The sequence below is a fragment of the Diorhabda carinulata genome, chromosome 3, assembly GCF_026250575.1.
Source record: "Diorhabda carinulata isolate Delta chromosome 3, icDioCari1.1, whole genome shotgun sequence".
Lineage (NCBI taxonomy): Eukaryota > Metazoa > Arthropoda > Insecta > Coleoptera > Chrysomelidae > Diorhabda > Diorhabda carinulata.
Genome location: NC_079462.1, coordinates 26480876 through 26507392, shown reverse-complemented (window position 1 = coordinate 26507392; position 26517 = coordinate 26480876). Strand labels below are relative to the sequence as shown.

Below are 26517 nucleotides of genomic sequence, written 5' to 3'. Positions count from 1 at the left end.
TTATAATCAATTTAACAACTTATTTAATTTATCTTCTATGAAAAAACAATGAAGCTGTTCCCGTTTGGAAAGTTGACAGCAATAATAATTGTGCGGTGATTTGGTCGTGTCGCTAAGGAAACGCCGGAAAATTTTTTCATGACTTGAGTAGATATTGCACGTTAAACAACGCCGTAAAACGGTGAGAATAGTAGAATATTTTATGCATCCATAGAAAAAAGTACTTTTAATGATATCGCTAATAGCAACGAGAAGAAAATTAGAAATACAAATGACTTAAAAATAATAAGGTTTTGATGATGTTTATAAAAGTTGATCATAATCTAGAGAGCCTGATATTAAGTGATTTGCAGTAGTGGATAGGGTTAAGGTGATTAGTCCATCAATAAAAATGATTTTACAAAATTTCACTGTAGGAAATACCAAACTTGAAATATGTAATTCAGTGTTCAAATTTCGCTCAATATTTCAAAGGACTCTCTCCCAAATTTAATCAATTTATTGCCAAGATCATTTTCAATTGATATATATGGTGAATCTCGTAGTAGGATACGGATAAAGATGTAGTGTTAGCTACTAGTTAAGAAGCACGTACCTAATATATGGCGTTTATGGTAGTCTGATATTACAGTTGGAGATCAAATATGGAAAAGTTTTGATTTCTCACCCCCGTATAGTGGTGACGTATTTACATCAATTTTTGAATCACTCAATGACTGTTATTGCCAAATGTCTAATTAAAACTTGATTATTATTGTTTTCCATAATACCTACATAGCTGCAGGGTTCCAAATTAATTAGGAAAAATAATTTTAACCTTTAAACACAACATTTATTATACATATCAAACGTTACATGGTAATTGCTTGTAAACTAAACACATTCCCAAATTATCCTCAGGAGATTCATCTCTAAGACTGGGCCCGAAATGAACACCAATAACGAAAGGTGTCACCGTACTCTCTATCCTACAAGGACGTTCTCCAGCAGGACAAAGTGACGATCCACAATGACTGATATCACATGTTCCTTGCAATAAATCTTCATCTCCAGGCTGGAAAATATCATGATAAGCTTATATACTTTCATAATGCTAAAAAACTCACAGATAATAAGTCGTCTGATTCACATGGCACGGTGATTTTATCTTCACAAGTTTCCATTTGTCCCCCTTCTGAGCTATCAACAAAATCACCTGATCCTAAATCCCCGTCATCGTTTCCATTATTAGCACTAATTCTGAAAGCGTTTTCATGACAAGGTTCGTATACAATACCACACATTTCTTCTTCTTGTCGAATGCATATATTGTAATCTTGGTTAGCTAAATGCCGACCATTTTCGGCGAAATTTAATGTTTGAACAACTCCTGTAGACCCTGAAAATTATCCTATGTAAGTCATAATCAAATCAATCTTGATGTTGTACATAGTTTCCCATAAGAAGATTACTCAACAGCATAGATTTCCGGAAGCTACCTTTCGAGGTAGATAACTTTAGGAAAATTAGTAATTAAAAAAAAATGTATCAACTAATAGGTTTTGCTATTTCATAGATTATTTCTTTGAAAATATGCTGCTTTTGCTGCGTTGTCTGCTCATAAAGAATTCATGTTCAGAAACTGCAAAGATGGCTAAGATAAATCAAATATTATGGATATGGAATTTGATTCGATTTCAGATAATAAGAACTTTCGAATTTGGATGAAAAAAAAATTGTTGTTGCCTTAGATATCTTTGCAAAAAATTCATTCAAAAAATGAAACAATTGAAACAATTTGTAACCCAACTCTGAGAAATCTCATTCTGCAAAAGTACTTACACGTGAATATGTATAAGGTGTTAATACTTGTTTCATTCACTGTTTCATGTTCAACCTAATATATTCATCTTGTCCTTTAAACGGTGGTCATAGTAATGATCTATTTTATTATATTTGTGATACTAACATAACATAAAAACAATAATGAAATGTCACAGACTTTGTGAAGGACACTGATACTCAATACTTTGTTTTCAAAATGGACACAATAGATAAACCAAAGTTTAAAAGATGTGGTAAAATGAAGAGCATTCTGGATTAAAATGAGGTATTGATGATGTGAATGGAGCATCATCGTATTTTTGCGTAGTAGCTACTAGAGTAGACTTCATTCGTTTACTGTACGGACGTTTTAAATACTCAAGTCTACGGCGTTGCAACTAAATTAATCAGAAAACATCAGGGAATGTTGTGGAAATTCACTGTATAATTCTTAAGGAATCATTGGCATTCAAACATTTGAAAATGGACCATGTCATGCAACCTATAATTAAAATTGTAAATTTTATAAGGAGCAGAGGACTAAATCACCGACAGTTCAGGTAATTTTTACAAGATTTGGACGAAAAGTTTTCTGATGTCGAAGACTAGTTTTAGAAAGATTTTTTGTATTACGTGACCCTATTAAAGCTTTTATGTTAAAAAAAGACAAAGCAATTGATTATGGCAATGACTTGTGGATTGATTGTGCCTTTTTAGTAGATATGAACTAACACTTGACTGATCTGAATATAAAGTTACAGGGTAAAAATCTGATTGTAACTCAAATCGATTCATGTATTCAAGCCTTTGAAACAAAGTTGAGGATGTGGAAAAGTCAGGTAAAAAATCAAACTTTGGACCTTTTCCCTCAGTTAAAATCATTTTGCATAGTAAACCAAAAAAATTGGATGAATATTCTCAACTTCTGCAAAATTTGGTTACGGAATTCAACAATCATTTTGAAAACTTTTACAAAATAAATGAAATTGAATTTCCAGTTTCCAACAATCCATTCAATTTTGAAGTTGCAAATCCAGTTGATAGATCTTCAATCGAACAGTTTTTGAAAGAAAAATTCAATGAGATTAACGCTCTTACATTTTATACACAATATTTAAAGAGTTTGAATAATTATCCGAAATCAAAAAAGCATGCAGCATGCATTCGATGCATGTTTGGTAGCACCTATTCATGTGAGCAGATGTTTGGTATGGTAACAATTACAGCCTACCCAACGTAAGTGAGTCATTAACATTTTTTTTTTTACTGAAAATGATGAACTGGTTTACTGTAATGATATCGCGAAGGGGCTTCTAAACGTTGGTATAACAAAATTTTTTCCTTGATCAAAGTGGATACACGAAATATCCTTCAATAATACCAATGGAAAAATATTTTTGGCCCATACGAAATTGTTCTACTGACGATAAAACGAATTTAATAAAGAAGTCGCTTGTAAGCTGAAACAAAATCATACTTTCGCCCTAATATATCAAGTTAGAAATCATTAAGAAATTTGTCAAAGCGCTGGACAAAAACATTTGTATATATTTTCCAAAACTCAGTATGAGAAAGTTGAAAGTTGGGATATTTGATGTTCTTGAGACTATCGATAGCAGATACAGATTTTATCAAGACTCTTTTGGATTGTAAAGCTTGGAAAAGATTTGTGTTGGTAGTTGAGTATTTCCTAGACAAAGATTATGAAGAAATTTTGCAACATATGCTGACAAATTCAGAGATTCTGAGAGAAAATGTGATAACGATATCTCCGCAAGAATCTAGATAACTTTCCAGAGAATTTCAGCAATTACAGTGAGGAACATGGGAAGCGCTCCAACTAGGATTTAAAAGTAATGAAGGAAAGGTATCAGGGTCAGTGAAATAACAGATCACTGATGGTATTTAAAAAAAAATGTCGCCTGAAAAATTATGAGATAAAAACTAATAAAAAACATTTTATTGGAATATAACATATGTTTAGGACATTCTCCTCTCTATGTACTTCGATTTAATTTTTCAAAATAAAACTCAAATTATTAACCTATCTGTTATTTCAAGCGAAATAAAGATTTGAAAAAATCATAGTAAATCTCACGAAATAATTAATGATTTCATAAACTGTGACCATTAACATAATCACTATCGGTTAGTGATTATTGTAAGATGTTTCTTAAGTTATGGTATCTAAATGAATAATCTACAAAAATCACTGGCTGTTGTAGTAGCATTCAAAACTAACGTTATACGTTTCCTACTTCATTTGCTTGATTGGTATACTTTACATTCAATTATATAAGTTTGTAGGGATGACATTCGTAGTAATTTTTGATCAGATCTACCTAATTTAGTAGAACATTCATTTATATTATATTTAACAAAGTTAATTTGTGAATTTTCAATTATTTAAGACTTATTATTATTGGACAAGTATACTTTGTCAAGTTTCTCTCAGTAATTGAATTTGTTAATATCTAAATGTGGCGGTATTGATAATTAATTTTTTACGGTTTTAGAAAAAATTATCGTAAACTAAGTTTCAATACAGTTTTTTTTTACAAAAATATGCAGTATTACTAGCATTTTGTCTGTCTGTAGCAGCGATATATTCTCACGGGAGGCAATTATAACGAGCTCGAGTTTTTTACATTTAACACGTTAACGGTAGATCTGCAGAATTGAAAAAAATTTTGGGTATTATTAGGAAAAAATCAATTAAACTAACCAAAATGTGATTTTTCCCATACCTTTACAAAATTAAATGTTAAAAACATTTAAAATCACGATTTTTGTCAATATCTACCGATTGCTAACGATAAAAAATGCGCTATCGTCTCTAGAGCTGAGAGTGCAAAGACTTTTTCACTTTTTTTCATGTTGGCAGTCCTTACATTCGAAATATCAAATTTCTGTGTGAAAATATGAAATTTAGATCGAGCAATCGTTCGCATTCATCGTTTTTATGTCCATTTTTTTGTTGGCAGATGAGTCACTAAATTTAAGTAGTTACAAAAAGTTTCCAAAATACTCAGGAGAAGCACAGCTATGCCAATGAAAGTTTCATTTTCAAGGTGTTTCTACAAGGATGGTCGCCTGCGCGAAGAAATAGGCTAACCGTTTCTGTTAACCAAAGTTAGACAAATTATTTGCATACTATGCTATTACCTTCAAAATATTGTAAACATCCAGCTGGCGCCCTTTGTGAAAAAGGAATTTGTGTTATTTTCACTTCCCAAAGTCTATTTACTGCTTTTCTATTCAGTTTCATACTTATTTTTATATGTTCTTGTATATTCTCGACGTCGAAATAAACTATAAAATAAAATTAAAACACAATTAAAATCGAAATCGAAAAATATTCACGTATTTCCCACCCACAAGGAAAAAAAGACACTAATCAACAGTCTTGATTTCAATAATTTACTTACTGTGCTGTCCACTGTTAAGTCCGCATAAAGTTACATCTCTCGCAGTATTTCCAGTCGACAATAGAAATACATCGTCCTCACACACTCCGTTTTTTCTGTTAGGCTGTCCCTGAATTTGAAATATAAATTGGTATAAAAATTAACTATGAATACAACCATTCATAAAATCATAAATCTAAAATAGAAACGGCTCCTTCCAAATTATTGTGAAAATCCTCATGGAACTTATTATGAAGAAGTTTATGATCCAATTACGTAAAATAGGATGACAAGTGTAAGAAAAAATACCTCATCATTGTTCAAGGTTTGTACTAGGATGAATATCAGTTTGAAAATACACAGAAAGTCCCTTGCAAGATTAAATATTAAAAAAAATACTTAAAAAATATTAATTTTTCAAGTCTTTATCCAAATATTTAAAAAAAAAACTATCAAATAAAACTAATTTTAAAACAGAAGACACCTAAAATCAAGAACATTTAGAAGCATGAAAGTATTTACATATATATTTCGCCACTCATAGATTAGTTCGATGCTTATTGTGACTAGATGAGTAGAAATAAAAATTCAAGAGCTTGTAAGACGAAGGTGGTTCAAGGGTCGAGCGACTTTTCAATGAGAAAGTCTTATTTTCCAACATAAAATACTTTTCACTCTGTACATCAGTCAGTTTCTATTTTTTCTAGCAATCCAAAAATTAAATCGAAAGTTTCGGAGAATAAGGGTTTGTCTCTACTATCCTTTCTTTGTTATGTGAAAGCGCTTCCATCAAGCCATTTTTTTTTAAGTTGGGAATAGAAAGTGATCGTAGAGAGTCAGATCAGGTGAATGTGGTAGATAACGTCGATCGATTATTTTCCTCCAAATGCCGATCAGCATCAAAACAAGTCAGGAAGCTAGCATAATATTACTCAGTTTTCGTTTCTTCTTTTTCTAAATAATCAACAAAGATAACACATTTAGATCTTACAGTGGTCATGACCCCGGACAAAAAATTGTTTTTTCTTTCTTGGGAGCATATTCCTCGGATAATGTCCATGGTATCAACTCAATTTTCATTTCTTGATGTAGTTTCAGTTAATGTGATATGTCGACAGAAAAATTAGTTGGATTGAGTTTGGAAATATTCAAATATTCGTTTGAATTGTTGATACAGATAGCTTCATCATATTTAACCTTTCATGCAAACTAATGAACAATATCAATACAACTTTGACTGTTTCGCTTTGACATAGTTTACCTCAAAGAATATACTATAAAACCGCACACTTCCAGAATCAAAAAAAATTCTATATTGAAAAATATGCAGTAAAAAATTAAAAATTCTGTGTTGTTTTTTATACTAACCAAATTAAAGTGTATAAAATCCAAACGTATCTGAGCAATGTCGTCGTCCATCTTTTTTACCATCAATAAACAAGAAGACATGCCTTTTGTCAGATCAGGAAAATCAGGATTGACGAAATAAGTGATGTTGTTGAAAATTTCATTGTCGCATGTAGCGGTAACTGAAAAAATAGATTCATCAACTTCCACTAACTATATAACAATTATATTATAACATGTAAATGTAAATAAATAATATTTATTGTATTTAATGATATTTAATGATATTTAATAATAAAATACCGTTTCTTTAGTAGGTGAACTATTTCATGTACATAGATAATTTTTCATTAACTCATAGGTCTACATTAAATGAATGGTCCAAAGAGATCAGAGATAGTGGATGTTAAACAAAGTCAATTTTTTGTATAATTGTCAAACCCCTAGAATTCACAAGTGTCGTTCAGGTGAAAAATTCAAAAACCTCTGCTCCAGGGTTGTATATCAGAAGAAGTTACACGCCTGAATTGGTGCCTTCAACATCAAAACTGGATAAATGAAAAGTTGCAAACACTTCTTTTTCAGATGAAACCAGAATCGTTGAAGAAAAAGCTTCCAGATGTGTATAAAGGTGGAACTTTAACGTTTGTGAGAAATATATGAACAATACAAAAGATTCTTTACTTCTCATTTCTATTCAATCTACTTTAAATGGTAGAAAATTTGTTGATTTGGTTTTGTAACTAGTAGTTACTGTTTGTTTTTCATTCTACAATATTTCCATTATTATTTTGTGTGACATTTAGTAACAAACAATACCAAGTATATAATGTAACAGTATATTTACTTGAACTAAATTCCATTGAAAACCATCTGTAATTCAATGTTTATCCACGCGTAACACTGAAGAAAATATGGAGGAAAAAATAGAGTGAAGAACTACTAAGAAGAAATCAAGCTATTTCCTTAATATGAGCAAGATTTAAAATAAGGACAGCTGTAGCGAGGGAATATTTTCTAAAGACAGTAATAATCATCTAAAAAGATTATTGGACTTTGAATGCTTGTGGTTATGTCAAAAATGCAAAAAAGTGATTATAATCCTAGAATTAACTTACACACTTACATACGCAGCAAACTCCAAATCCATAAGCACATGAACCAAAGGATACTCCACTTTTCATTTTACATTCGTATGTATTCATGCAAACTCCTGAAAAAGATTTTATTCGATGTATTATATCGTTTCAAGGTATGTTTTGTGGGTATTAGTTTATTATTGGTACGCCACGCTAAAGCAACGTATTGTTGTTTCATACTTAAAATAATATAAATTAATGTGGTGGATATATATTTAATTCCTTTGACTTCAGTTTTAAACGATAACAACCAAAAAACTATAAATCGATCTATCCAAATCACTTGTTTCACTATTTCCATAAATTACTTTGAAATAATAAATAATGGAAGGTTCCTTTTTAATTACGTTCCTTTAAGCTTTTCCAATATTCATAGAGCTCAAGATTACAGGATTGTTGTTATCAAAACCATTATTGATGTTTAAGCTGTTGTATTGTACCATTTTTATGAAAATTACTGTCCAAAACGCATAGTGTCTCTGACAATTATGATCGAAAAAGATATTGATGAAAATCTTTTAATTTGACCAAACTCAATTTCCTTTTTTCAGGATTCGCTCTTTTTGTCGTTTGGATTAGGTAAGATTAATTCTCGATGCCAAAATTGTTTTGTTCTTTTGGTGAAAGCTCATTAATTTCCAAAAAGATGTACAAGGACGATACAATAAGCTCGTATCATTTTAAATAAAACTCAAGATTTAAAAAAATATATATATTTTGTTTTCCAAAGTACTATCGTGTCGGCTCCATACCACATGTCCAACGTTGTCCAGTTTCCTAATTTTCCGGTGTCCTAATTCATGAATATATGCTACTTCTCTTCAAATCAACCCAATATGTTGGTGTAATATTCGCCATGGATTGTTTGGAGGTATTATACTGCGTGTGTCTCAAAAAATGATCGTCTCGATTGCATTGGCTGACAAATCCATATTGGCCGTCTCGAACGCTGATTAACTCCGAGAAACATTGTTATGACTAATGTTTGCTTTCTGGTGTGTTGTAGGTTAAGATTTGTTCACGGTTAAGAGACGATGCAAAATCTCGTCCATAGTTCGGTCGAACCACATCAAATACTCCTGCTTAGTTGACAAACAATTGTGTTTGTGGTTGACTGTGGGCAAAACCGGTATCTATCTTGAGGAAAGCATTCTCATTATCAAGTGATCATCCACAATTCACGAGGTAATTTGATATCAATTGATGCCAAGCACAAACCAAATTATGCAACTTTCTTAAATTTTGATATGAGACAAATTATAGATAGTGTTTATTACAGTGAAACCTCTCTAACTAGAAACTCAAGGGACAAGCAATCTATTTCGAGTTAAAGGATTTTCGAGTAAGGGAGACTTCGAGATAAAGAGGTGAAATAAATTTACTTCGAGTTACAGAGGTTAACATTTTTCAATTAATTTTCTTCATGTCGATCAAAAAATTTTACACAATTTAATTGAAGAAAAAATCGGTTATTTTTCTTTGAGATTTTGATTTAATAGATTGAAGATCTATGATATTATCGATGGTATGTAGAGATGAAAAAATATTATCACCAATTTATCAAGGGCACGTTTCGCATCATGACTTGTTACAGAGTGTAGTGTGTAACTCGTCCTGTCATCAGAATCTTTCTTGTCTTCATTTCTTACACTTGTAATAATGTCAGAATTTGTATAGTCCGTACGCAGAAATACCATCATCAAAATTAACAAACTCATCGAAAGTTGAATATTGAAATGCGCAGGATGTTCGAATAACAATCAGTTTCAGACTCTAATTCTAAAGAGGTGTCATCTGCAAAACCTGCTTTTTTGAAGCAATTGGCGAAAGGAAAAGTATAATAGACAGTAAAATTTTTCGCTTTTGTTGCATCATTTGTTTTTCGAGAGACAATAACCATTCAGTGAACAATTCGATCATCATCCATGCTTGCATTGGCGGCTAATAGCACGGTAACTCTTTCCTTGCTGTGCCTTTCACCAAAACATGATTCAGTCTTAGAAGTTAATGTGCTGTTAGGTTGACACATGTAAAATAAATCTAAAATTACATAAAAAGAACACGTTTTCTTAAGTATCATGCTATGAATGGGCGTAGAAAAAGTGTAGTACGATACAGGAGTTATATTTTACTCACTGAAGCCTCGTAATGAGTTAGGGGAAGTCGGGGGAACTATATATGAATATTGCCGAGCTAATGGAATCGCATAACGCATTATGAACTAGCCAAACTGTTCAATAAAGCATATCTAAAAGTAGCTTCAATGGAAAAAGGAATTTCTGGATTCAAGGCTGCTGGAATATGGCCCCTGGACCCTGACAAATTTTCAGATGATGACTTTTTTACATTAGATCACACAGACGCCACTAATATCCAAATCTCAATTGGCATTACTGAAACTACCACTAACGAAATGGATCAATAGAACCAAGAAAATATAGAACAACCTGGAACTTCGAAACAGAATAATACAGTAAGAGAAGTTCATTTTAATTTCCAGCAAGAAACTAGTACTGCTACGCAAGCTAAAAATGAAATCACTCCACCTCAAAAAGGAAATAAACCTACTCAGTTTTTTAAAGAAAACTTATCTCTCAATGAATCACTGAATCTTATGGAGAAAATAGTACCGCTGCCAGTAATGACTGAGAAAAAAACTGTAGCCAAATCCTACAAAACACAACATTCAGAGATTTTTACTTCCACTCCACTGAAAAAACAACTGGAAGCTAAACAAGAAAAAAAAGATAAGAAGAAACTTACAGAAGACAAAAAGAGAAATAGAAAGGAAAAATTTATTAATAAGACAGCAACATCTTGTGTAAGAAAAATAGTAGAAGACTCTGATTCTGAAAGTAGTTATGACGAAAGACAGTTATGCGATAATGATGAACTAGACGATGTAGATTGTCAAAATAATGACGTTTGCTTAGTTTGCGGAGAATTTGGACAGAATCATGAATTATGGTACCGTTGTACTTTCTGTTCAAATTGGTCACATTCTGAGTGTAGTGGATGGAGTACAGCTGATGGATATACTTGCGATATGTGTACTGCAGACGCAAAAAAACGGAATTTCAATAAATAACAAACCATATTTTATTGTTGGCAATTAAATACTTTTGTTAGGTACTTATGTATTTTTTTTAATCTTAAAATACTGCTGTTAAGAATTTTGGTTGGATTTTTCGTTTATATATCGAACAATAAAACATTTCCAAATATGATGACTTTGGCTTCTTACAGTTTTTTTTATTCATTAGGCATATTAGATATACATGCGGAGTATTCCCCAGAGCATGCGATGCATTACCCTTTATGCGGAGGAATACCGCGCTTTACTACACCTCATAAATTTATTAGTCAAATTACAAATATTAACAATAATAAGGTTTTGGGTAGTTCCTTAAGTAACTAATATAATTCAGTCTACGTGGGGTAAAAATGAAATTTATTCATTTCATATTAATCAAATTTTGGACATTTCTCCTTAGGCGCGCGGTATTCCCCCGACTTCCCCTACTTCAACTCTTGTTACGTAATATACTATTACATTTTCGCATTTCGAGTTGCTTGTGATCGTCGTTTCGAGTTATACGCTAAATTTTATTATTAGGGCTAAAAATAAAGGACTTTGTCGGTCGATCAGACTTCGAGTTACAGAGGTTGTGATTTTACAATGAGTTTTTCGAGTATTCGAGAGGATTTCGCACAGGACAAATTTTTTTTCGAGTTGGAGAGGTTTTCGAGTTAAGGAGATTCGAGTTAGAGAGGTTCCACTGTATTAATTACTATCATTAACATCGTACATATTAGTCTTCTGTAATACTTTTTGTTTGAATTAACCATGTATATCAAAATATAATGAAATTATTACTATAGTATGTATAATTAGTCAAACTAACCTTACCTTTGCGTCGACCATCATTGGCATTGCATTCTTCCTCTACGGGCACAGGAAAAAAATTCAACACTGAAAAATGGTAACAGAAATATAAGTTTTTTGGATATATAGGGGAAGGTCATGCAAAGTGAATACCCCGCAAAGCAAATTCCCATTACTCCAGAATGGATCGTTTGCTATGCAACACGCCATCTTTGTCATGTTTATCCATCCATCTTGGCATAGTACGCAAAAAACAGTAGGGCGACAGTCGAGTCGAGAAAATTTGTGTTTTCGTAAATAAAAACTTCAAGTCTAATTTTTCATTTTTATGAGTTGGATAACATATCAAAGTGGGTTTTTTTATATTTGACAAAGAGTTTAATATATGTCAACCTCAAAACAAAATATATTTCTAATATTGAAAAAGTTATGTTCAATACTACTTCGTACGAACCTTATAACTAGCGCCCTCTATGAGAGTCAGACATAAAACAAATTCATTGAATGTATCAGCTTCCAAGCTTAAATTCGTATAAAATTTCAATACAATGTTGCCAGTAGTTGCGGGAAAATCGTAAAAAATTTGTATAATCGTTTTTTCTTCAACGCCCTTTATCTTGAATACAGATGGCGTTACAAAAATTTTGTACTGAGCAAACCCCAAATATTTTTCAGTTTTCTGTCTATCCTAGAGACGGGATCCCTTTTTTGAATAATATGAATATGAATAATTGTTATCTTAGAACAAATAAAATGTTCTACTTTTCTCATCATTTCCATACGTTCTACATAGAGAGTTTCTCACTGCACAATTATTGTTACTGTCAATAATTGTAGGAATAATTTTCTTGTGGTTTTTAATACTATTTATAGGTTGACAAAAAATAATTTGCTACTAGGTACTTAAAACAGTTACTTTATGGACTTCAGAATAAAATACTCATTTATTTCAAAGAGTTATCAAGAAAATAAAAACCTTCAACATTCTATGCTGAAGAGAACCATAACTAAAAAAACTGTATTGATATATCAAAATATGCAAAACTACGCGCATTTTTCAAACAAAAATCGGAAAAATATGTTTCCAAAACAGTCAAAAGCATTAACTTCGAAAAAAATTAATGGTTTCTGAAAAATAAAGGTAAACAGATATCTACGTCATTTTCAAAATGTACCATCCTCTTTCTCATTAAAGAGGAAAGTCACAATTAATCCAATTTAATTTTTTTAGAAATTATTGGTAAAATTGAGTAGATTTGTTTATAATATAATTAGTCGTTTTTTATCAACTGATTTGCTCACTTTATTTAGACGATTGTTCATTTTTTAATTCAAATTGAAATAATTTTTAGTATACTTAACCATTTTTTAAGCAGCTTAGTTAAACATTCTCGGTTACTACTACTTATATGAAAAAAATGAATTCCAAACGTTTGAAAAATAGTAAAGATTTCGCTTCTTATAATATTGCCGCTGTAATATGTTGGAAACATACCCCTGGGCAATCTAGAAGTATCCCCATGGACGAATTTATTTTTAAGCAACTTCGTATCATGTTCATATTCACTATTAACTTCACGCCATATATCTGTTCTTAACTTAGGCACTGTCAATACAAAATTATTATAAATCCAAAAAGATAGAAAACAAAACCAAAACTTCACTTCGTTCATATCTCTGACTAGACGAAATATTTAACTAACGAGACTGGACGTTCATGGTAGAAGTATGTCTCTGTCACTATCAAGTCTGGTCAATAACTTAAAAACAACTTCGCCTTACTCTTTGTGTTAATAAAGATAACCAGGTCAACAGGTTTGGGTCAGTATTAATTTTATAATCGCAATCAATTGAATTCCGAAGTTTGAAAACAAACTAACAATTGGAAAATATAAAGGGTGTTCAGAAATTATCATTCCAAACGTAAACTATAGGCACTAGATGTAATTTTATGCGCATCCCTCAAAATTTACGTCGATAGATTCCTTTCCAAGAAATATTTTATAACATTATTAACAACCAGAAAGTGAAATAAATTATTTCATATTATTGAAAGGGATAGTAATGGATAATGAAGGTTAACCTTATTTTTATTACTTTCAAATTGCTTCGTACAATAACCGAATGGGCTATTATAGCATCATCTTAAAGGGCGACAGCTCATGTAAAAAGAATCTTTATATAAAGGTGAATTAAGAATGATGAATAAATTCCATAATGTTGGTGATATGTGATGAAGATGAAGTAACTAATCGAGTAGAAGCAAGTAGAACCTTATACTTTATCTACGACTTATCTATCTACTAAAATTTACAAATTTTCATAGTTACTTACAACAATGTAATAAAGTTATATATGAACTTTTGTTCATTTGTAAAATTAACGGTGAAGTTTAAATAACCCGATAAACTCAATGACTAGGACTGAATTATGCACGTTTACTGTTTCTTTTTGTTTTGGTTGCATATACGAGGATATATTGAAAAATCTTAGCCTAGTATAGAACCAAACAAAATTTCAATACCAAATATTTTATTACTCAACATATTCTCCTCTTAATTGGATACATTTATTACAGCGAACCTGCAACGGCTCTAGACCTTTCAAAAAAAAATGTTTCTTCTTGTTCCGCAAACCAAACCTTCACAGCTTTTATTACCTCCTCGTTAGAAGAAAATTCACGACCTTTTATCATAAGATTTACGAACTTTTTTACAGTTGAGGAAAGAGATCATCAACGTATTCCTAAGCAATGATTATATTTCCTCGAGTATGCTCTAATTAGGTTGTCGACTAGTGTAAAAAATAACATCACAACAATTGCCCTGTACATAAATTACAGTCCGGTAATTTTGAAAATTTTCCTTTCGTTTTCTTTCCGGTGATTCCAAAAACTAGAAAATACAACAGACATATCCCTTACGCCTATGAAATCCATCTATTTATGAAATAGAACTCATGCTCATTTCATCCATCAATTCATCAAACACAGCTACATCAAACAAAACTAAAAATCAAGTTGTTGAACTATAAGGTATGATTTAATCAAATTATTTCACTGCAAAGTTTTTCAATTCCAATCAAGTAAACTTTCTCATGACTAATTGGTTATAAATCTTATTGATCAACTGGAATTCATCAATAAACTTCGACTCATGAGAACGCGCTTTAAATTTGCATATAAAATTAAATTGTATTTTTTAAATCGACCTACAACCAACTTTTACGCAGTTAAAGAATTTAATCCTTTATTATAATATTGTACTACTTAGTCGGACGACGTGATACTTAGTTTCATTAGTACTGATTTTCCACAAGCACTTAATACAAAACTATATACATAAACTCCTAATAACAGTCTTTATACAATTTGTGTCAACAAGTTCGCAACGAAACCGGAGCACTAAAACGAATAATTCATCTTGATTAATTCCTAGTAGAGTGAGGATCGAACAGAAATGTCATAGAAAAGAGACAACCAAAGAAAGAAACTGGCTCCTATCATTCAATTTGATTTAATTTGTTATTACTTAGTAGAGCAATTTCTTCAAGTTTGGCACTTCGGTTCAGATATAAACGACTAATTTGAAATTGCGTAAGATATTTTAAGGATATTTGTTTACACAAAAAAATTTATTGTTCCATATTTTGAAACTATTATACTACCGCAAATCGTCTTAGAATGAAGCGAATTTGCTTAAGTAAAAAAGAAACTTTAGTACAAATAAACATTTGATGAAAAAAAATTACAAAACAGATGAAGCTCTTAATATATATATAACCCTTCATACAAGAAACAAATTTCCGACTTATGGAATAATAGCCACGTGTATATTAACTAACCAACGTTTACATAAAGGGCTCAAATTTTTATACAACTGAATTGCTAATGAAAAATTTGGGTGAAGGATGGACCCTACATAATTATCGTTAAAATATACAATAATTGAATTTACCCATTATCTTTTTGTTTTAAAGTAATATATTATCATAAATAATTGGTGTGGAGTGTAAACGTATACACGTTATCAAGTGACAGTTAACGAAGTGACGTAACGGTAAAAGGTGGAATACAATGTGATGTGTACAAAATTTTGTTCCACGTCGAAACAACTAGATCGGGAAAGTAAGAAAAGGTGGTCGGTCACTTGGTTGATGCTTGTATTTTAAGGCAACTGCAAATAGGCTGTGAAACTTAATTCATTAATAATTTAAACATGAATAAGTTATTATTTTTCGCCTTATTTCTATTTCCGGCCTTAATATTAATTTTTGAAAATGGTAAGTATACATTTTATTCCAATTTTATTAGAAATCTAAATCATAATGATCACAAACTTTCCAGATTTTAAAAGATTCTCTCAACGTAAATTCTATTCGTCAACTAAGTTTGATTACAACTTAACAATACCACATTTTTAAGTATATAAATAAAATAAAGGTTATGTGATTTGAGATGTACCATACTTTTCCATTTATTGTAGGAAAAATTGTGTCTTACGCCGAGGAAGATCCAATAGAAGAAGATGAAGTGGAAGTTGAAGGAGAGGCTGATGTGGAAGAGGTTGGAGCTACTGAAGAATATGAGGATGATACTAAATCATTGTCATCACCATATGCTGATACTACATTATTATTTGTGAAACCTGAACTAACTGGTGCCTCTCAAATGGGTATGTAAAAATTTGTCTCAATGAATTATAAAATTTGGAATAATTGTTTTTGATTTTATAATTTATGTTGTAGAAATCCCTGCTGGTCTTCCTGTTGAGTTTTTAGTTGGATTCCGTAATAAAGGTGATCAAGATTTTATTGTTGATACTCTTGAGGCATCTTTCCGATATCCTATGGATTTTAACTTCTACATTCAAAATTTCTCAGCTATTGGTTACAGGTAATCTTAATTATTGAATGCAACATTTATAAGGTCCCTAATTTATCACAAATTCTATTTTCAGGAAAATAATAGCACCAGAAAAAGAAGCTACTTTCCATTACAGTTTTCTTCCTTCTGAAGCATTTGCTGGAAGACCATTTGGACTCAACATCATGTTGAATTATCATGATAGTAATGGCAATCCTTTCCAAGAAGCTGTTTTTAATGAAACTGTACAAGTTGTTGAATTGGAAGAAGGTATATTATCAGAATTGTTTTTTTTTTCGTGAAATTTATTAAAAATTGATGTTTTTATAGGTTTAGATGGAGAAACTTTCTTTTTGTATGTCTTTTTGGCTGCTGGAGTAGTTTTACTTTTGGTTATTGGTCAACAAACTCTTTTATCTGTTGGTAAAAAACGCAGTGGGGGAAGTGGTGGTAGCAGTAGAAAGTCAGCCCCTGTTGAAACTGGAACTAACAATCCAAACAATGTTGATTATGATTGGCTACCTCCTCAAGTTATCGCTAGTTTATGTAAGTTTCATTGATTAGTAATGCTTCAGATTATATATATTATTATATCCACAAATCAAAATTGTGTGAAAAGTGATGGTTTTCCATTGCTCTATCTCAAATAAACAGTATATATCAAATATCTAAAATGTACTGTTTGGGCTTGAAGAGTATCAAACTATAGCATAAATAATTTTTTTATCACCTATTTAATAGAAAATTGGTATATTGCAAAATCATTTGAGTTTTCATAATCATGAAATCAGTTTACAGTGAAACTTTCAATCACAGTAAATAAAATCCAGCTAAAAAGTTTCAAAAGAAGTTAGTTAGAACAAGAAATAAAATTTGAACTTATATATTTCTATGGTAATTCTTATAACTTTGTGAGTGTCTCTCTCTACTTGTTTCCCCAGTCATTAGGCTCATGACCTCTTTGGAATGTCTCTATTCCCTTTTTATTGTCTCCATTGTATCCACGATTCTGGGCTGTATGAGTAGATTGATCAGATTCATTTTAGCGTTTTTGGTTATGTAAGAGTTCATATATTTTATTAAGTCTTATCAAGGTATTTTTCTTTTAACTTACAAACCTATAAGTGTATGACCACAATAATAGTATTACATTAAAGGAAGGTTCTAATGTGTGTAAATTATTAAACACAATAAAAAAAAAATAAGGAAAGTCATTCATCGAAACCTTAAATTTCTAAATTCTCACGAGTAGTACGTTGTTTGTGCATATTACTACCAATAATTTCAAATTTTCCATGGGAAATTTAATTAAATAAAATTACTTTTGATTCTGACTTTTTGATAGCGTGTAAACAATTGCCGATTTTTTAAATATAGGTGTTTACATTGAGGAATGTGATTGATTTGAAGTTACATAAATGTATGTGTAAATAATGGATTTGTTTATGTCTCACTAATAGAAAAGTGGAATAAAGCAAAAAACGGCAGAAATATTTAACTTGCATCATCCTTATAACATGGCTTTCACACATCTGTAGGACAAATCTATTTAAAATCTTACTATATATGTAAAATGAATTAAGCAAAAAATATGTTGAATGTGTAACTGGGAACAATGTAATAAACAATACTACATGCTCATAAAAAAGTGTAATAAATTTCAAGTTCAGATTAATTAAAAAAATTTTTCAAAAATGTTAATTTGTCTGCAAATTGTTATACCCAGTTTTTATTTCTTTAAGTTGACTAATATGACAAATATGAAAGTTCCTTGTACAGTTACTGAGGAAACAGTTGGGCATGGAAATTGCTGTAAATTAAATCTAAACGTCCTAATAATTCTTTTGAAAACATAATATCTTCAAAAGGGTTGCAATGAGCAGTCTACCTAAGTGAAAACTTTTATACTTCGACGAGTATGTTTCCACATTGTAAAAAATTGTATTTTCAATGTTTTCGATTTTCTAAAACCAAATTCAACCCAGTATTATGGGTCAGTGTTATATAGAACATCTTTTACAGTAGTAGTTATAACTTTTACATTTTCATTGTATAGATTTCAAATATCGTTAATTAGTATTTATGTTCATTTTATGTTCTTACAGCTAAGGAAAAAGTTCAAAAGTCACCTAAAAGCAAGCCACAAAGCCCAAGGCAGAGAAAAGTAAAACGTACTACTGGATCTGAGTAGTGATGAATTAGTGACTGATTAAGACATTTTCACCTCATTCCACTCATCATGATCAAAAAAAGACTTAATCATATTGTAATTTTCTTTCCATTATCATCGGAAAGACTAATAATGACCACCTTTCATACAATCTAAGAATTTTTTTCTCAGAACAATCATGTATATTGAATGAAGATTCAAAACCACTTTTTTGCCTTTGTTTATTATGTTTCTATTTATTATAAAAGCGCACAAATTTATGTTATAAGTTGAAAATTTATTATAAATTTTGTTTTCATATTTTTAAAAATCTCCAATATCTTGGACTGATATGAAAAAAATTCTTGGACTCAGTTAGACTGACATCCATTGTAAAGTACTCATATTTTATTTTTTGGTAATTCGGAGGTGGTATTTTTTGATTGTTTAAAAATTATTTATAATTTTGTATATTTCAGTGTGTTGTGTGTTTCTGATTGTTATATTTGCAATAGATTATATTATTATATATAATATCATGTGAATATTTCAAATTACACCATAATGGTGTCTTCCAGAAACTATTAAAGGGTAATTTGATTCAAATGTCTATTATTCAATTACATGTGTAATTATCCATATCCTGTACCTCTTTTCCAACCACCATTTGTATACTCAATTCTTAATAAGAATCTCACGGAAATTTTAATGTTTTCTACAATTTCTAATGAAAAAAAAAACAAAATATGTGATTTCCGTCAAAAATTCTAATTTTGGAATTAACTGGTCTCACAAAAAATTGAAAAATGACAAAAAAACTTAATATGTTGCTAAAGATTTATGCTGTATGTTAGAGACTGTAAACACAATTTCACTAACTATGGTAGCCGAAATCAGTTTCAAAATTTTCCATGCTCATCTCTACTCATGGATATCGAGATATACTAGTTTTAGTGATTGAATCTCATAATTTTCTTAAAGGGGGCAAGGTTATATTATTGATTAAAATAAAACTAAATCAAACTGATATTTATTTATTAATTATCCAATTTACATAAACATATTGAATTGATTTAATGTGTTCTTCTAATATGACTTAGTCATCCCAAATAAAAATTGTAATAGAATAGATTCAGTTATTTACCAAAATGACTAATAGATAAGTTAGATTAGGTTTATCCAAATAATATCTGTTGTAGCTATTCTCGAATAACACTACTTTAAGTATGAATTTCTTCATGGAATGAATAAGTCTCAAATCAGAACAATGTTTCTAAACAACAATTCTAAATATTTTAAGTGTGTTCAATGATCTACAAACAAAAATATTTTTTTCCTAAAACGAAGCAAATTTAATGTTTTATTGTTTCTGGGGTCTTTATTGCTCTATATCCAAATATAAAAACGATACAATAACAAATTTTGTGAGAATAATATTTATGAAGACCCTACAGGTCAAATAGCTCTTCTTGATTTTATTAAAAATTATATCGTATATAAAATTGAGTGAGTAGAGGCGCTGCTGCACAAAGCGAAATGAAATTTGCATCTAGAAGTCAACTTCGATCAACTTCGCGAGTAGTGTAGTCAATACTTTACAGGTTCTTTGCGTTAGATTTTTGCCAAAATGGCCAACGAAAAGGGATAATACTGCCGCAGCTGGGCCCGATTTTGTACCTACTCTCTACCATACAATACTACTTTCATTCCGTGTGCTATTATATTTCATTTGCTTCTCTTCTTTCAATTTAACTCATCCCTATGATATATTGCAAGCACACACACTGAGCGAACGTTACCCCAAAAAACCATCCCTCTACAAACATATAACCACAGCTCTGCAGAAGAAAATTGTTCCTGAATCAGGTTCATCACTGAAACGAAACCTTATTCGACATAAAAGTTCCTCAATCTACCCAATAATGAACTTAATGATATTGTTGTTGAACAAGAAAAATAGGTAAACCAATAAAAAACTAATTCACTACTCATAAAACAATTTAATCAATGATATCGTTGCCGTTATTTTAAACTACCTGGCTGGCGACAACAAGAGAATTGTGGTTGTGGAAGAACGTTATATTCCAAAAGGGCTTTTCCCTCGTGATCTCTCAGTATGTGGTAATGGGTTATCGTGATCTACTCCGATCAAAAACGACGAGCTCTTTCCCTTTGCCTAACCTCTGCACTTCATCTGTGATGATTTGATTTGAAGGAAAGAGCTCATAATGAACGATTCTTTTAAAATTCGGCCTAACACACATCATCTTTTCGCATGCAAGTCAGGATTTACGGCACGGTTGTCCAACCATTGTTGCTCTTCAGATTAACATTAAGTACCCATTTTTCATCTTTGCTTTAAAAATCGGTTTTATCAAAAGAGGAACGAAATGCAAATTTTACCTCGATTGTGGTTGTTTTTGGTTAATTAATGTGAAACTTACTTTTAGACCAGGGGTCAGCAACCCAAAAATTTTTTTTATTATTCTCAAAAAATTTTTGTCGTATGAACGTACCAACTTTGAATCAATTAAAGCTCCACCCCCGCCTGAATGGATATGGAATCGGCGGATTAGTTATCTCAGTTGTATGTTAGTTATAGTTATAGAGCGTGTAAAACAATAACACAATAATAGTGACCTAGAGAAATAAATATTATTTAAAAAAAGTACCATGAACAAACAAAAAGCAAGAAAGAGATTATTTCAAGATGGGTGGGACATAAAATTATGGGTGTATCGAAAACGGTGACAAATTGATATGTACTTTATGTACAGATATAATTACCGTCAGGACTAATAATATTGAGCGACACTTTACTTCAAAACATAAAGATGTGAGTGGCAAATAAAGATAAATCTGAATACATTGATAAACGTGTATTAAATTTTACCAGCAACAATCACGCTATGTCTGCGAGCTTTGTTGCAGCTCTTACCATTGGTACAACGGAAAACCATTTACAGACAGCAAGTTTTTGAAAAACGCATTCATAAACTGTTCCGAACACTTTGGGAGAATTTGAGAGAATCAAAGAAATGCTATTGTCAGTCCAGTCCAGTCCAGCGTCGCGTTGAAGGTATGGCAAAGAATATTGATGAACAGGTCAAAAATGATTTGTTATCTTGTGACATAATTAGCATTGCAGTTGACGAAAGGACCGACATAAATAGTATTGGTAGGCTGGCAATAATTATTGGATTTGCATCAATAAATAGCTCGAATGTCAAAGAAGAACTATGCGTTCTAGCTTCAATGAATGACACCACCAAAGGTACTCATATTTTTGGTCAAGTACAAGAGTTTATAAATTTCAAAAATGGTCAAGTACTGGATTTAAAAAGTAAATTGTTTCCCATAACAACTGACGGTGCTCCAAGTATGAGAGGAAAAACTGTTGGATTTGTAAAACTAATGTAAAGTGAACTTGGCCGTATACTTTTATCGTTTCATTGTATCATACATGAAGAAAATTTATTTGCAAAGGCATCTACACAACAACTTAAGGATGTAATGGAAAAAGTTGAGATCGTAAACATGATAATAGCGCGATCAGCGCTTCAACGGTTTTTTGGAGGAAATTGAATCGAAATATGGAAATTTGTTATTAAGTTTTGAAATGCGATGGTTTACTCAGGGCAAAGTTCTTAATAGATTTGTAAAGTGTTTTGATGATATACAAATATTTCTTTACGTAATCGGTTAAAATGATTTTGAACTCAATGATAAACAATGATTTGTAAGACTCTTGTTCTCAACAGACATAATGAACCAATATAATGATTTCAACGTTCGACTCCAAGGAAATAACTACAGAACTTTGAAAATGTATGAGGAATAGAACAGTTTTACTTCAAAATTGACATTTTTTGAAACTGGCATAAAAACTAAAAAATTTTATTTCTTTCCCTCGTTAAAAAGGTAACATGAAAAAGAAAATATCGATGAACGCAATCTAAATTTGTTCGAAAGTTGGATTTCGGGCATTAAAAGTGAATATGAAAGTCGGTTTGAACGTCTTAATAAACATGGAGAAATGCTTACATTTATAATAAAGCCCGATGAAATAGAAGAGAATATTATAAATTTGCAGTATTTTGAATATCTAAGAATTGACAATTTTAGTTTAGAAATGTTTAAGTTCAACATTATGGACGGATGAATTCAAGAAATTGCGGAACGACTAACTATAACTATAAACTAGGCTTGACTGAATTGACGTCACAAATTCAACAACAGGGGAGCCATTGATATCGTAGAGAAAATTAATAAAGAAAGTTCATTCAACTACGAGGATGTATTGATATCTAGTTAGCCAAGACCACATCCATGCATAAACAAAATATTGCGTTCCCATAGCAACGAACAATAACTAATTAGAAGTGTCAGTGTGAGGTTTGACGTCAAAAAAGTAAACCAGAGTTACGCAATAAATTAAAAGAAAAAAGAGGTCCACCGAAATTGTGAAAATCGAAAAATTGGAGTGTCATCATCAAGTACTTGTATTTAAAAGGATTAAGAGGTAAGTAGATTCACGAAGATATGCTTAATACCCTTGGTGATCAATGTCCTTCGTAAGCGACCGTGAAAAATTGGACTGCAAGCTTCAAAACATGTAAATTTTCCATTGAAGATGATGACCGATCGGGAAGGACTGTTTCTGTGTCAGTCTCCGAAAATATCGATGCAGTTCATGACATTATTTTATCAGACCGTCGAATTGGGCTAAAACGGATATCTGAAGCACTAAATATTTCAAACAAATGCGTTCAAGTCAATTTGATCATCCCCAAATGTTTGCATATTGACCAAAAGCGTGCAAGGGTAGAAGCATCGCGTTCGATCTGTGCTCGATTTGAAAACGACGTATACTTCTTAAACCGAATTGTTACTATGGATGAGACTTGGGTTCATTTCTAAGATCCAGAAACAAAGCAACAATTGATGAAATTGCGACATTCTGGTTCTCCAAGACCTAAGAAGTTTCGTGTTAGGAGTAATCATGATTGATTTTTTATTAGGGTAGAACAATAACTGGAGATTACTATTCGACATTACTCTGACCTTACTTAAAACATTAAAGAGAAAAGACGCGGAAAACTATCCAAAGGTGTTTTGTTTTTACAGGAAAACGCCCCTGCATACAAATCTCATGTTGCGATGCAAAAAATTCGTGATTTAGGATTTGAATAATTAGAACACCCCTCTTATTCACCAGATTTCGCTCCGTCCGACTATCATCCTTTTCCTCAAATGTAAAAAAGTTCGTAAATCTCATTCCAACGAGGAGGTAATAAAAGCTGTGGAGGTCTGGTTTGCAGAGCAAGAAGAAACATTTTTTAAAGCTTCGCTGTAATAAATGTATCCAATTAAGAGGAGAATATGTTGAGAATATTTTGACATTGAAATTTTGTTTGGTTCTATAGTAGACTAAGAATTTTTGAATATATCCTCGTATGTTTGTAATTATTTTCTCAATATAATATATCTTATTATTTACTAAAATACTGTCTTAATACGAAAATATCTGTATAATACTCGCATTTTGGTTGAATTTGACCCGCGGCCAAAAAAAGATTGCGGACCCCTGTTATAGAGCTTACTAAGAGTTGGCAATTGATGGCAAAAAGTTTTTTTAAAACCATTTGTAGCTATCGAATCTGAGGTTGCGACTAAAAATGACATTAATTGTTACTAAACCTATTAAAATATATCGAAACAAATCCTATAAGAATTATAGGTCTTCGCTAGTTAAAAGTATTTCATTTTTAACTTTATCCCAACATGTAGGCCGATAAAAGTACATAACTGAGACATTTGCATTTTAAAATTTATTCAGTATTGCACATTATTTTGAAACTACAGATTAAGTTTGGTTATCAGAGCTTTAAAAATATACTTTGCCGTTTAAGTGTTTGTCGTAGTATACCTAGAAACTTAATAGCTGATCATAATAAGCAAAAAACCAGGGACAAGAAATTGTCTCAGCAAACGCATTTAACTTTTCCGTTATTAGACAGTAACAGTAGTGATATTTCAATCAGATGTAATTAGTGATTTTAAAGTTATAATCTCGATAAGTATTCAACTAGATTTTAAAATGCAAAATTGCCTATATACGGTGTTTCACAAAAGATAATTTTTAGATTTAGGTATACTCTAACATCAAGTAACTCACAGTTTACACGATGAAGCAGTTAATAAAAAGAGAAATTTCTATTAGTGACTGTTACTTCTTGATTTAACGGAATTCAAGTTCTGATTTATTTATAAAGAGTGATTTATTTGATCTGTGAGTCACTGTATATATACAAGAGTATCAATTTATTCCTGGAACCGAAGGTGAATGAACTTAGGTTACGAAAGAGAGGAGACAGGTACTATATTTTGCAGTCAAACTATTGATTCATAAGTTTGTTTATCGTAGGGGTTTTTGCTCAATTATTAATTATCAACTTTTTTATGGAAATAACAAATTGAGACTAATTTTAAGCTATGACGCGAATTTACAAGTTAAACATATCGCGATGAAAATACTAACAATGATTTTTCTATTTAAAAACTACTTTTGATTTAAAATAACTTCTAAAGATGAATTTTCATGAGCAAACGATGAAACGGACGCTAGCAAAATATTTTAAATCTTCTCTTACCCTCGACATTATTATAACAAGTTTCAAATTCCGATGTGATTTGGAAAACGAAATTCGAAATTTACTTTAATACTGTTGTTCAATCCTAATCACAATAAGCTTTCAGTCGCTAGATTCTAGATCTTCAATACTTTTATATTAAAGTCCAGCTTTCATCAAACACTCAATATCGGTATCTTCGTTAGAAGCCTCTGAAGGTGTTGGTGAAGGTGATGAAACATTACCCATCAACGATATGCCTAAAGTTGGTTGCCTGGTGAAACTTGAACGTCTTTGGGAGCTACTGTTTATCCAAGACGGTCTTCTAAGTGACGAAGTTCCGTAAATTTCTTCTGGAATTGTGTCTCTCGTAACAGACCTAAAAAAATATATTTCAAACGGGATTATTCTTATTTCCTTGGGACTGAGGATCTAGACTCTAATAGAATTTGTATCGATTTTAGAACAACCTTAACCAAAAAATTTTATTGTCGATGTTACAGGTTGTCTTGTAGCTTGAACTCGTTCAACAGCCAAATGGCCCACGAAAACTCCAAAAGCTGTTTGGATTGTTGTGGCAATCATAGCAAGCAACTATGTGGGTCTTTGACGTGTATCTTAGTAAATAGTTGCCTGTTGCATTACCGGTCATGTGTCAATAGTAACCTTCGAGTAACTTAATACTATCAAATTTAATTGGTACACAAATATTTATTTACCAAAATTCATTGAAGACATGCAAAAATGTTGACGAAAAAGCAAATCATCATGGCAAATCAAACACCGCTCGCTATAGTAATTTTTACCCAGCCATAGGATTGAATTGATAAACAATCCTTCATATCACCTAAATTTAATTGTCAATAACTTTTTTATTTTTGTTTTCTCACGGTCGACACCCAAACAGCTGGTTTTCAGTTTGTAACACATATTTAAGAGTTAACTTAGTCCGAGGTGAAAATGTGCTTTGATAATTGGTTTAAAACTGTATTAATCCCAATTGAAAATATTTTCTAAAACAATAAAAATACTTTCGATCATAAATACTTGTTTTAATGTTAGGACACAAATATGGCATTTCTTATATTTCTCTATTTCGATGTGAACGTTACTGCTTTCATGGTAAGCAATGTTTCATTTCGGGTGTTGTCTACCAACCTTTTCTAACCAAGGGAAAAATTCTCAGTTCTCCAATTTTAATTAATTGCTGCAATTTAGCGGAAATTTTTTTTAATTAATAAAAAGCTTCAGATTAGCCTCCACAAACTGCTTCAGGAGATAATTTTATTA

The 26517-nt window shown here is 31.2% G+C and overlaps 3 protein-coding genes across 6 annotated transcripts in view; 1 reads left to right on the top strand and 2 right to left on the bottom strand.

Moving 5' to 3' along the window:
- Nucleotides 1-810: 810 nt before the first annotated feature.
- LOC130891716 (uncharacterized) lies at nt 811-15025 on the bottom strand. Its single transcript, XM_057796616.1, has 8 exons — nt 13078-15025; nt 11607-11669; nt 7684-7770; nt 6579-6739; nt 5232-5340; nt 4969-5115; nt 1107-1378; nt 811-1054 (listed from the first exon to the last, which is right to left on the bottom strand). Exons 1-8 carry the CDS (start codon nt 13253-13255, stop codon nt 845-847), a joined length of 1227 nt encoding a protein of 408 aa, XP_057652599.1. The 5' UTR covers nt 13256-15025; the 3' UTR covers nt 811-844.
- A 370-nt stretch (nt 15026-15395) lies between these two features.
- Nucleotides 15396-19197, top strand: LOC130891715 (translocon-associated protein subunit alpha). Its single transcript, XM_057796615.1, has 6 exons — nt 15396-15863; nt 16067-16255; nt 16329-16476; nt 16541-16716; nt 16777-16992; nt 18552-19197. Exons 1-6 carry the CDS (start codon nt 15800-15802, stop codon nt 18635-18637), a joined length of 879 nt encoding a protein of 292 aa, XP_057652598.1. The 5' UTR covers nt 15396-15799; the 3' UTR covers nt 18638-19197.
- Nucleotides 19198-19616: 419 nt separating this feature from the next.
- The window catches only part of LOC130891428 (probable Na(+)/H(+) antiporter nhx-9), a 47877-nt gene continuing 40976 nt past the window's right edge, over nt 19617-26517 (bottom strand). For all 4 annotated transcript variants that reach the window (XM_057796177.1, XM_057796178.1, XM_057796179.1 and 1 more), the window contains one exon: nt 19617-25606. In XM_057796177.1, the coding sequence (XP_057652160.1) occupies nt 25387-25606 (220 nt within the window). In that variant the 3' untranslated portion in view covers nt 19617-25386. The remainder of the gene's footprint in view (nt 25607-26517) is intronic.

Excerpts from the sequence above, each read along its gene's own strand:
- LOC130891716 (XM_057796616.1), bottom strand. The coding sequence starts at position 13,255 with ATGAACGAAGTGAAGTTTTGGTTTTGTTTTCTATCTTTTTGGATTTAT. Across the intron at positions 7,771-11,606 it reads CAATGATGGTCGACGCAAAG|GAGTTTGCATGAATACATAC; the intron begins GTAAGGTTAGTT and ends AATCTTTTTCAG. Across the intron at positions 5,341-6,578 it reads ATTTTATACACTTTAATTTG|GGACAGCCTAACAGAAAAAA; the intron begins GTTAGTATAAAA and ends TTTCAAATTCAG.
- LOC130891715 (XM_057796615.1), top strand. The coding sequence starts at position 15,800 with ATGAATAAGTTATTATTTTTCGCCTTATTTCTATTTCCGGCCTTAATA. Across the intron at positions 16,717-16,776 it reads AGTTGTTGAATTGGAAGAAG|GTTTAGATGGAGAAACTTTC; the intron begins GTATATTATCAG and ends ATGTTTTTATAG. Across the intron at positions 16,993-18,551 it reads TCAAGTTATCGCTAGTTTAT|CTAAGGAAAAAGTTCAAAAG; the intron begins GTAAGTTTCATT and ends ATGTTCTTACAG.